This window comes from Engraulis encrasicolus, chromosome 4 (genome assembly GCF_034702125.1).
Source record: "Engraulis encrasicolus isolate BLACKSEA-1 chromosome 4, IST_EnEncr_1.0, whole genome shotgun sequence".
Lineage (NCBI taxonomy): Eukaryota > Metazoa > Chordata > Actinopteri > Clupeiformes > Engraulidae > Engraulis > Engraulis encrasicolus.
The window spans coordinates 31,844,290-31,856,676 of NC_085860.1; the positions used below are offsets into that span (position 1 = coordinate 31,844,290).

A 12,387-nucleotide genomic window follows, 5' to 3' on the forward strand; every position below is an offset into this window, starting at 1 on the left:
CTAGCGTCACAAATCGTGACCGGAAGTGTCAGATTCAGTTTCCCTATCAGACATTTGGCTAAGCTTTTATTATTTTTTGGTCTTCACATTTAATTTCAGACAGCGTTTATATCAAGGCAGAGTATATATTAACTATTGCAGTATTTTGTCATTTGACAGGTGTAAGGACATAGAACACACGAGGCAAAGAAGGACCTGACCAGGTACTGTAGAACCAATGCAAATGCAGTAATGCAAATGCCTGAAACCTTTATTTATTCTGGTTGTGCATCGCAAATCTTGTCCATTGTTATTAGCTTGTCAGTTGGATTGAAGAGCTAAAAATGTGACATTTCCTTTTTGACAGCAGAATGGGTTGACTATATGACATGAACGCTAAATTAATGAAGGGACTCCTATATTATGGATTGTGCAGGCTTTGCCTATAAATGTCAAAGATTGAGACAGTCGCACATTTTGCTACAGATCAGATTCAGAACTGTACCTTGTTATTCTGTGTCTGTGTGATAATACAATTTATATCCTGCTGTTTGTGTTCACTTTATGTCGTCAAAGACCCGTGCTACTCGTCATAAGTCCTATCACTGGGGCACTGAAGAGGAGGGGACATGAAGAGAGCTAAAGGGAAGGTAAATGTCTCTGAAAAGGACTTTGTGTTCGAGTTCAAGGCGGGAAGGCAGCAGTGTGTCCTGAAGATTCCCCTCCAGTTTCCTATGCAGGACAATATCAATGACCTCTTCGGGAGATTCATCCTACTACACAGGATCCCTTGCTTTGTAGAAAATGGTAAGTCAATAAAAGTCATGGGAGTTATCATCATCATCATCATCATCATCATCATCATCGATACCACCACCACTATAGCCCCTTTCATAGGCCTACTCATATATCAATAATGTTGATTTTATGGTGTCAAAGGACGCCAGATAGACCACCAGACAAAGCAACAGAGTAAGCAGTGAGGGTGCATCACAGAGAGCACATGGTGGTATGCTGTTGTGTTGTACAGAGAAAGGAGCAGTATTTTTTTGACAAGCACACCTGAGACAACTTGGGCAGCTATGGCCTAATGGTAAGGGAGGTGGTCTTACAAAGACCAGAGTGTTGCAGGTTCGAATCTCACCCTTACCTCTCCCTACATCTACATGCTTGGCTGAAATGCCCTTGAGCAAGGCACCTAACCCCACACTTCTCCAGGGACTGTACTGTACCTGTAACCTTGTAATGGTAAGTCGCTTTGGGTAAAAACGTCCACTAAGTGTAATGTAATGTAATATATCTTAATTAGATGAGCTTTCAATAGGGGAAGAGGCGAGCAGTCATGCTGAAGTAAAGAGACGGAATGCTAAAGCCCAAGGACCATGAATGGCACTAAAGGATCTACAGTGGTGCTCATATGTTTACATACACTAGCAGAATATACGCTTTCTTGGCGATTTCTCACAAAATATGAAGGATTACACAAAACCTTTTTTTTCACTCATTGCTAGTGACTGGCTTAAGATATTTATTAGCAATCTTCTGTGTTTACTCTTTCAAAAGCATGATCACAACCCAAACTACCCAAATGACCCTGTTCAAAAGTTTACATACCCTAGTTTCTGATGCTGAATATGGCCCTGTTTAACATCAGGGACCGCTCTAAATTGTTTGTGGTAGTTGTGGATAAGGCTCTTAATGTTCTCAGATGACAAAACGGCACATTCTTCCTGGCAGAATGGAAAAGGGGACAGCAGGTTAGGATAGGTTAGGGTGACCAGATTTTTGTAGCCTGAAACCGGGACACTTCGTGCATGACTGAATGACAATATTTGGTGGGCGGGTCTGGGGGCCCTCCCCCAGGAAAATTTGTATTTTTTAGATGCAATTTCCTGCATTCTGATCAATTTTAGAGGGAGGAATGACAAATCGCAACTGAGTCCTTCAGACTTTCTATACAAGCGCTGGCTGCCATTAACTGTGGCAGGTAAACATGCAGTCTTTTCCTTATATTTACCCTGATAGACATGGCGCATTGTAGTGGGTGGCCAAAACCGGGACATATTTGTGTCCCGAGAGGGTCTGCTCGGGACCTGGGACACCCAACTCCAAACCGGGACTGTCCCGGTCACCCTAGGTTAGGTTTCTTTATCAGGAAGGATTGGTGAATGTCATGGGAGAGATGATGCATAGTAGTGGGTACAAAAAATTGCGATGGGTGCAGGATGGGGCCAGCTTGTGAAGGGCTTTGAGAAAAGGAGAACTTTGAAGTGGATTACCGGTATGTACAGAACTGGTAAGACATAGAACTGGGAAAGAAGTGGGTTAATTAATGAGTAAGTGTAGATGATACGTCTATACTTTTTTTTTTTTTTTACCAAATCATATGTTGTTTTAACACTGGAAAGTGTAAACATGAATGTGTTTTCTCAACAGACTTGAAAACTTCTCTTTCCAACTTCATTGAGAAAGAAACCAACGATAATTATGACAGGATTTCTGAGCAAGCGCTACAGAGCTTGATGAACGGTGAAGTGGATGTTGGAGAGCTCACAAATGTATGGGCAAAGGCCTACTGCGAGGTAAGCTTCAATAAAATGTTGTTTCTTTTTCTTTCACACATAAAACAATACCTCAATCTGCATCACTATTTTGTCTATAGGGCAGATTTTCCAGGGATTTTTCGGGGCTGTGCCTGTTTACCACAATTTAGTGTGGCAATGGCTTAAGAAGCAAATCAGCTTATCTTTTTCGAAAACCTCTAAGCAAGCCATAAAACAAACAAGCCAGAGCTTTACTTCCCACACCAAGGTTTTACTCTGTAGTGCAAACATTTCTGTTCCCATGGACTTTCCTCACTGCACTGGTTTCGCTGAGGTTGAGGAAGGTCCAGGGGGACTGAAACATTGTCACTGCACTGTACATTTTCTTTTTTGCAACCTTTTTGGGCTCCTTTCAGTAAATAATCATGCTCTGGAAAAACTAAGCGCTTTTTGGGAAAAGGTGCTCTCTGCCTATTGAAACCTAAATATCTCAGCCTCTGAAGCACATAAAAACATGAAATAAGTTGCATTTAAAAACTATGACCCTCATTTGCATTAGAATGTGTTCATTGCTAACATACACACATTCTTAATAAAAAACCTCAAATCTCAAGAGCTTGCATGCAGCGTATATGTCACTCCAGGCTAAAATGGGTTAACTACTACTCAGTAATGTAACTGGATCAATAATGGCCTGCTTGCTACTACTTCCTGTGCCTGTGTCCACCCAGACCACGCTGGAGCATTCGAATCCCGAAGAGCCAAGTTGGGACGAGGACTTTGCTGACGTGTACCATGAGCTGATCCACTCGCCGGCCTCCGACACACTCCTCAACCTGGAGCACAGCTACTACCTCAACATCTCCGAACTCATTGGGGAGAGGGACATGGAGCTCAAGAAGCTACAGGAGAGGTCAGTCTGTGGAGGAAAAGATACAGCGTTTAGTCTAGCTCAGTGGTTCTCAATCTTTTTTGAGCAAACACCACCGCCTGACCTCATCATAAGCCTGCCATCACCCCCTTGAGCTCTTCATAAGCTTGCCTGTCAATGCCCCCCTAAGTATGAAAAAAATAAAATGGACTAATGCATCACATTGGCAACTGGAGGGCTTTAGAGCCCCTGTTGGTTAACACTAATCTAACGGGGAAGCTGGGGCAAATGTCTCCAAAACAGGTAGGGAGGTGGTCTTTCAATCAGATGGTTGCCGGTTCAAATTCCACTCTTACCAGTCTCATGGCTGAAGTGCCCTTGAGCAAGGCACCTAACCCTACATTGCTTCAGGGACTGTAATAAATACCCTAATAGCCATAAGTTGCTTTGGATAAAAGCATCAGCATCAAAATCCAAAGTGTAATGTTAATTAATATAATGCAATGTAATGAATGCATGCCAGTGAAGGTTGCCATTGATCCAATGATATGTTTGTTTTCCAAAGACTTGCGTTGTGTGCAATTGAACTTTCTTATTTGAGCTTGAAAAGCGGTTTCCCTCCACAAAAGCTGCCACTGTAATTACCAGCATTTCCTCCACATCAACCAGAAGAACTAACAGACCAACAGACCTCCTTGGACGAGGAGCGTAATGCCTTCAAAGAACAAGTCCAGTTGCCTTTAGGTTAACTCTTTGGATAACTGGAAATCAATAAGAGAGCAGACAAACACAACAGCTGTTGATCCTGATCACCCAAAGTTGGAAAAATAATGTCATTGGTTCATTTCCTATAAAATGTCATGAAAATCATTTTGGGTTCAGAGATACTGGTCCTTATTTATTTTATTTTTGTACAATTTTATGCAAAGATCTAATGAGACACATGTTAATTAGGGGAATATTTTGTTTTGACATGTAACAGCTAGCATTATAGCAGCCTCATGTTTTGCACTCTTCCAGACAAGCAGCGGAAATGGACACTGTGATGCAGGAACTGGGAAAGACATACACTGACCATGACGTCAACGCTGTGGCCTCTCAACATTTTGACGCTCAGCAGGTGGGACATCTCACTGATTTCAACTGCTGATATTTTTGTTACCCTGTGCTGTTAACGACCACAGTTAGGTGCACAGAATATTCCAGTTTCAAACAAAATGTTGTCAGTATTCGGTTGAAAACGAGTTCCGGGGTATTCCATTTATAGTGTGTGTGGCACATTTGTAATGAATAAAGAGTTTACTTGACTCATGCTCAAATAGAATACTGCCACCATTCCCTCGTATGTAACTGCGTGTTAGAGCATGACACGGTAGAGGATTTTCACTCCTGTCCAATCCAAGTCCCAGAAAAAAAATCCCATCCAGGGCTGGAGTAAAAGAAACAAATCCCATCCCGTCCACTCCTATAGGAATGTCTCCCAATCTCGCCTTACTCCCATCCGCGGGAATCCCACAGGACCCACGGGAATTCCTGAAAAATGTCATCTTCTACAACGTAATGTTCCTTGTATGTAACTGCATGTGTCTTTTTCAAATTTGACCATTATCAGGTACTGGAGAGTAAATGGGCTACAGAGCTGAAACAGGTCACAGGCATTCAGAAACAGGAGTACCAGGAGTGGGTCATCAAGCTGCATCGAGATCTCAAGAACCCCAACAACAGCACCATCAAGTAATCATAATCCTTTTAAATCATGGTGTCTCTTTTTTTCTCTCTTTATTTTTTTTTTACCTGTCTATTCGTATATAACTTTGTTGAAAAACTTGAATAAACATACTGTTAAAAAAAGTAATAATAATGATAATAAAGTAGCCTGGTGATGATGACAATAATGTTCAGTGCATTATTTTTCTTCCATATACGAAGGTGGCTCAAAATGTTTTACCAGAAACTGAAACCATGGCTTAACGACATCTCGTCATTTGTTTTTGTTATTGTAAGTGAGGAGATCAAAGTGCAGACGAGTCAGCTGTCGGAGGCCCCTGAATCCAGCTCCTGCCACTATGAGGAGCAGAGGCAGCTGGAGGAGAGCTTCACCATCCACTTGGGTACATATGGCACCTACATTGTAGCCTGGTTTTGCTAGACCACATTAATTACTTCGTAATTCATTTAAGGTATGGATCCTCGGTGCCCTGGAGCACCAGGGCGGGAGAAGTGAGCTCAGGTCTGGGTTGAAATGAGCTCTGACCAATCGCTGACAGTTGACGTTCATGATGTATGTTATTATATGCTCCCAAGTGCGTTTGCTTATTGGCCAGTTACACCGGTCGACTGAAAACCCTCCCCAGAGAAGCTTAATCAGACCATTTGTGTATTGCAAAATAATTTAAAATGAATGGTCTGGCCTGTTGGGCTACCTAAACTGTGCTAGTCAAACTGTTTCCTCCCATCCTTTCCTGTGGCCTCCGTCCTCAGGATGAGTGGTTTGAGTCATTGATGACAGAACAGTGTTTATTCAGTAATTTGCAAAAACAAAACTCAAAGACTGTTGGGAAACTACACTGTTTTCTCCATGGAGGCAGTGCAACACCAAGGCCAGAGGATGGCAGGATCAGAAAAGGACCAGAGAAAGTAGTTTGACTTGCACCCAAAAGCACCTCTAAATCAACACAGTGGTCACAGCTGAACAACAACACCCATTAAGTGCAGTGTAATGTAATGCTATTATGTGTGTGTGGTTGGTTGGTGGACAACAAAAGCTGACTTGACTTGACTTGTGTTGTTCAGCGACCCAGCTGAGCACCACCTATTAAGTGCGGTGTAATGTAATGGTATTATGTGTGTGGTGTGGGTGTTGTTCAGGGGCCCAGCTGAAGACCATGCATAACTTGCGCCTGGTGCGCGGCGACGTTCTGGAACTCTGCAAGCATCGTCGCCATGGCAGCAGTGGAGTGAAGCTTCGGCGGCTGCAGACGGCCCTGTCACTCTACTCCTCCTCACTGTGCGGCCTGGTTCTGCTGGTGGACAACAGGGTCAACTCCTACAGCGGCATCAAGAGAGGTCTGAGAGCCTCCTGTGTCCTAATTTTACAGTATATGGTTGCTTAAGTATTGCCTATTTGTCTTTTTGAGTGTATGAAAAACATTGCACACTGCAATGATCTTTCTTACACTTCAACGATAACCTCACCGACCGTAGTGATATCCAACACTCCTGTCTGTACCTACATAGAATGCCCCATAATGCACACCGCTTCACCAGTGGAATGCTGTAATAGTCATTGAAAAGTTAACTACCGTAGTACTGCACTTCTATGAAGATAAAACTGGGCGTATAGTAATGCACTAAGACTTGGTGATTGCCGATCTGGTAACAGCGAATTCATAACGCAGTCGCGGTATCTTAAAGGGTTAACTTGTGCATACTTAAATCAAATGTGTCAATCTTTTGTGTATCACACTGACCTGTTGTCACTTGTATTTTCATTTTGCTTTTGTTTCATCGCAGACTTTGCCACTGCGTCGATGGAGTGTACAGACTTCCATTTTCCTCGCATGGAAGAGCAGTTGGACATTGTGCAGCAAGTGGTGTTGTATGCTCGGGCACAACAGAACATCAAACAGAGAGAACAGCCAGGTGAGAACAGCCCAAGCACCCCTTTTCAAAATGATTGAATGACTGTTCAGTCTTAAAATGGTGGACATGAAATTATAGATGACCAAAAAAAAAGGTTTGTGGACATGTGTTCATTGTAAACTACAATGTAAATGTATACTTACCGTTGTGAGAGGAGCATGTGTTTTTAGCTGCTTGTTTAAGCCATAATGAAGGTGTTGAATGATGGAAGTCATGCCGTTATCCTGATGTTTATTATATGATTCCCAATAGCTTCAGAGTCTTAGATTTGTGATGTTAATGTATAATCTTGTGCTTTTCAATTCTTAGAGCAGTCACGGTCAAGTGGAGCAGAGGATAAGAACAAAGCGGTTGACAGAAATCCTGCCAATATCGTGCCAGGTATGAATTCGATTATTGTACTGTATAATGTCTGCGAATTCTTTCATGCATGACCTACAGTAGCTGGTCCAGCACACGTAGTAGCAGCTGTTATTTATGATCATTGTCCAACCCCTGAAAACTGCACAGGGATGCAGGTACATCCAAAATTCACTTGTCTTGTGCAAGGTCAGGGAATCACGATGACGACGACAATGATGATGATACTTCAAGACATGAAAAAAGGGCTTTAGTTGGTGTTGGATGTTTTATGTATTCGATTGCAATACATTATCTTCTACAGAGGCAGCATTGTCTCGCAAAAACAGGTTATTAGCTAATCAGTCATCAATCGGTCAATCAATAAACACAGTTCTTGTTCAAGTAGAGTAATAATCTCCCTCTCTCCCCCCAGGTGAGTTCTACATCACACGCCACTCCAACCTGTCGGAGGTGCACGTGGTGTTCCACCTGTGCGTGGATGACAATGTCCGCTCTGGCAACATCACGGCGCGCGACCCCGCCATCATGGGCCTGCGCAACATCCTCAAGGTCTGCTGCACGCACGACATCACCACCATCACCATTCCTCTCCTACTGGTGCACGACATGTCAGAGGTGAGAGTCAATACAGGAGTCAAAGTACAGTCAAATAAAATAAAATGAATAAGTAAGTAAATCCAAGTTGTGTGGCTTGCTCCCCGGTAAAATGTTCATTTCACAGTGAAAATAATTTTGTTTTCAGGAGATGACCATTCCCTGGTGTTTGAAACGAGCTGAATTGGTTTTCAAGTGTGTCAAAGGTAAGGCGAAACCATTAAAATACTTAACAACGTCAGTTGTCATCCACGTCAGTTCTTGGCCCAATCCTGTTTTCTCTGTATATTAATGATATAGATAAGGGCCTAAACCCAGCCAAAGTACATCTGTATGCTGATGATACCATTTTATACACCGTTGGTACCTCAGTGCAAGATGCTTTGGCCTCTTTACAAACTTCATTCATATCTATTCAAAAAGCATTACTGCATTTGAAATTAGCACTAAATAAAAATAAAACGAAGTATATGATTTTCACACGCTCAAGATCTTGTCCTGATGGTAACTTAGAAACACTTGATGGTACCCTCCTGGAGCGGGTTAGTTCTTATAAATATCTTGGTATTTGGCTAGACCAAAAGCTCACATTTGAGGTACACATAAATAATCTTTTAAAAAAGCTAAGACCTAAGGTTGGTTTTTATTTTCGTTTGAAAAAATGTTTTTCATTTCTAGCAAGAAAAAGGCTGGTTCAAAGTACTTTTCTCTCAGTGTTGGATTATGGGGATACAATTTATATGCATGCGCCCTTATGTCTCCTCAAAAAGCTGGATGCAGTTTATCATTCAGCATTGCGATTTGTAACAGGTGCCCCCTCAAGAACCCACCATTGTGATCTGTACTTTAAAGTCCAATGGCCATCCTTGTATTTAAGGCGTAAATTGCATATGTTACTTTTTATTGCAAAGGCACTGTTGGGCAAACTTCCCTATTATATCTGTAATTTATTGACTTTTTGTACTTTATCTTATGGCACACGCTCTTCACACAAGTTACTACTACAGTCTTGTACTCCTCGCACTGAATTAGGGAAAACAGGCTTTTCTTTTTATGCCCCATATCTATGGAATGAGCTGCAGAAGATACTATGTATGGACTCTCTGCCCTCATTAGAGACTTTTAAGAGAAAAATTAATACAGTATACACAGAGGAGTGTCATTGTTTCTGACTATGCAGCACATAGGCTACTTTTAATCTCAAAATACGTTTTATGTAAACTTATTCTTTTTAATGTGTTTTTTGTACATTTATTTTCCTTTTTGTCTTTGTGTTTGTCTGTGTCTGTAACTATATGTTTGCTGCCATTTTGACCAGGACTCCCTGGCAGAAGAGACTGTAGTCTCAATGGGACAATCCTGGCTAAATAAAGGATAAATGAAAAAAAATGGGAAAAAATGACAGTAGGAAAAAACAACAGTGCATAAAAGTTATAATACAGCCATTAAAATGAACAGTATCAGACAATTTTAGCTAACGTAGATATCTTCAGAATGCTATACAGTACCTTGCTTCCACATAGATTATGACATTGACCCAGTTGTAAAAGTGCTGTAGATTCTGACATGTAGCGAACATTTGCTCAATAGCTGATATTTGCAACTCTGAATCCAAAAATGCTAAACTAGCGTGCTTGTGTCATCCTCCTTCATCCCTTTGAACACAGCTACTCTGATAACATTTTACGTGGAATGCAGTCCACAATTACAGACTTCACTAATGTTTGATAACAGAATATTCCCACACATTTGACGTGTCTGTGTTGACATTACAGGCTTCATGATGGAGATGGCTTCTTGGGACGGTGGCATCTCTAGAACCGTGCAGTTCATTGTTCCACAGGTGAGGGGCTCCACACTTCAGTCTGCTGAGAGCAGTGATGTTGTCTTTATTATATACTTCAGTTGGAGTATTAACGTTGCATTCAGGAATTAAGGATGGGTGAAGTGCTATGTTGTTTGATAAAAGTAGTATTTTAAGTTACAACATATGCTATGTATTGTTTGCCTTAAGCTAAAATGTTGAGTTTGTCCTTGAGTTTGTCCTTGAGTTTGTCCTTGAGTTACTCAGCTCAGTTTTGTCATAGACAAATTGCCAGTATCCCTATAAATCTTCTGATTTTCTGAAAAGTACTATTTTCTCACGCATTGGGGGGCACAGGGCGTGATATACCGGTATTTATAGGTACAGGCTTTGATATATTTGTCCTTTGTCCTCCCTCCAGAGTATCTCAGAGGAGATGTTCTATCAGCTCAGCAACATGCTGCCACAGATCTTCCGCGTGTCTTCCACCCTAACGCTCACTTCCAAGCGTTGATGAAGGCAAATGTGGTGCACTGGACTCGACAGCTCCAATCCCTCATAATATGTGAAAGGGGTTTCCATTGGTCAGCATGGTTACGTTACGTAGCTCACCACAGCACTCTCTGACTGAACACTATGTACATAATTGTGTTAAATTTTGTCACCAGCTGCACGCAGGTTGTTAGAGTGAGTGGCACAACATCAAACCTCCTCACCATCAGCACCGGCTCACCTCAAGGTTGTGTGTTAAGCTCCCTACTCTACAACATTTACACCCATGATGACTGCAGAGCCAGCAGCAGTCAGAATTCCATCATCAAGTTTGCTGACGACTGATCAATAACAACGATGAACAGACATACATAAATGAAGTTGATAACATCTCACAGTGGTGCCAGGACAACAACTTGCAGTACACGTCAGTAAGACTAAGGAAATGGTGATGGACTTTCGGAAAAAGAGGGGAAACTACACTCCACTTTCCATCTGTAAACAACCTGTTGAGAGGGTAGAGAACTTTAAATACCTTGGCGTTCATATCACAAATTACTTAACATGGACAAAACAACACACACCATGTCATAAAGAAATCCAGGCAGAGACTGCTTTTTGCGCCTGTTAAGAAAGTTCAAAGTTTCCACACCCATCCTAAAAGCCTTTTTACTCCTCAGCGGTGGAGAGCATCTTGACAGGGTCCATCATCACCTGGTACGCAAATGCCACAGTGCGTGAACAGAAAGAACTACAAAGGATAGTGCGCTCTGACGAGCGTTGTATTGGTCAACCTCTGCCAGCCGTGAAAGTCATCTATACTAGGAGAGTATTATCTAGGGCCCATAAAATTCTCAAAGACCAATCACACCCAGGATATGGACTATTAAAAAAATTGAGATCTGGAAGGCGACTGTGCTGTCATAGAGCTAGAACTGAGAGACTGAGAAGGAGCTTCTTTCCTCATGCTATTTGCTTACTTAATTCCTCCTAATTAATTTGATTGAACACACACACACACACACACACACACACACACACACACACACACACACACACACACACACACAGCTACCTTTCTTCTGCACACTTGTTTTGTACCGGCCATGCATTTCAATACAAGTGACATGAACATGTATCTATGTATATGACAAATAAATATCCTTGAATCCTTAATTCCTCTGTTCTCACTTCCTCGGTTCCTCTATTCTGGCACTTCCTCCCTAGAAGGAAACAAAGAAAGCATCAAGGGAGGATGAAAGTGAACGTGAAAGCCCATTGGGAAACTCCAACTCCCATTGTCATTGAGACACAGCACTCCACAGCACACTACACACAACGAAATTGCATTTATGCCTAACCCGTGCAAGGGGGCAGCCCTCAATGGCGCCCCTAGGGAGCAGTGCGGCGGGACGGTACCATGCTCAGGGTACCTCAGTCATGGAGGAGGTTGGGGGAGAGCACTGGTTGATTACTCCCCCCACCAACCTGGCGGGTCGGGAGTCGAACCGGCAGCCTTTGGGCTACAAGTCTAACACCCTAACCGTTTACCCATGACTGCCCATGGAGGACCAAGGATGGAGGACTCCTGCTCCGTGTGCAGGCCCACTAGTATGGCATTCCCCTCCCTCCTCTGTCTTTGTCCTCTACCCCTTGAAATTGATCCCTGCATTTAGCCTATCACACACTTGGGGAACCATAGTTGCTAACTATGTTGGGTAATTTGTTATTTGCAATGCAATTTCCCATTACACAAGTTACTAACTAGCTAACAACGACACTATCACTATCAACTACACCCCTGACCTTAGGTTGAGATGGCCATATGATAATGTGTGGTGTGCCTGAGCAGCAGTTAGTCCGGCGGATTAGACACACAAAAGGGCCTAATCGTGCACTTTTGAGTAAAAGCATGAAAATTGGTACACATATCCTTCTTGATATGCTGATTAATATTAGCCTTGGAGGCGTCGCGAAAAATTAAGAATTTTCAAGATGGCCGCCAAATCCAATATGGCCAACCCAAATTAATGAAACTACCTGACACGTTGATGTAAAAGCATGAAAATTGGTACATATATCCCTCTTGATATGCTGAT

General features: G+C 42.3%; 1 protein-coding gene across 1 annotated transcript; it reads left to right on the forward strand.

The window, feature by feature from the left end:
* The first annotated feature begins 58 nt into the window (after positions 1-58).
* Positions 59-11,456, forward strand: ferry3 (FERRY endosomal RAB5 effector complex subunit 3). The gene is made up of 14 exons (XM_063196118.1): positions 59-203; positions 556-786; positions 2,416-2,561; positions 3,254-3,435; positions 4,414-4,513; positions 5,006-5,127; positions 5,398-5,504; positions 6,262-6,459; positions 6,907-7,035; positions 7,345-7,416; positions 7,811-8,013; positions 8,141-8,198; positions 9,768-9,835; positions 10,218-11,456. The coding sequence occupies exons 2-14, from the start codon at positions 609-611 to the stop codon at positions 10,308-10,310; spliced, it is 1,656 nt and encodes a 551-aa protein (XP_063052188.1). The 5' UTR covers positions 59-203; positions 556-608; the 3' UTR covers positions 10,311-11,456.
* The last annotated feature ends 931 nt before the right edge of the window (positions 11,457-12,387 follow it).

What these genes read in the sequence shown, in the direction of transcription:
- ferry3 (XM_063196118.1), top strand. Translation starts at nt 609, where the DNA reads ATGAAGAGAGCTAAAGGGAAGGTAAATGTCTCTGAAAAGGACTTTGTG. An exon ending in CTCAAGAAGCTACAGGAGAG is followed by an intron (nt 3,436 to 4,413) that starts GTCAGTCTGTGG and finishes GCACTCTTCCAG; the next exon opens with ACAAGCAGCGGAAATGGACA. An exon ending in CCCAACAACAGCACCATCAA is followed by an intron (nt 5,128 to 5,397) that starts GTAATCATAATC and finishes TGTTATTGTAAG; the next exon opens with TGAGGAGATCAAAGTGCAGA.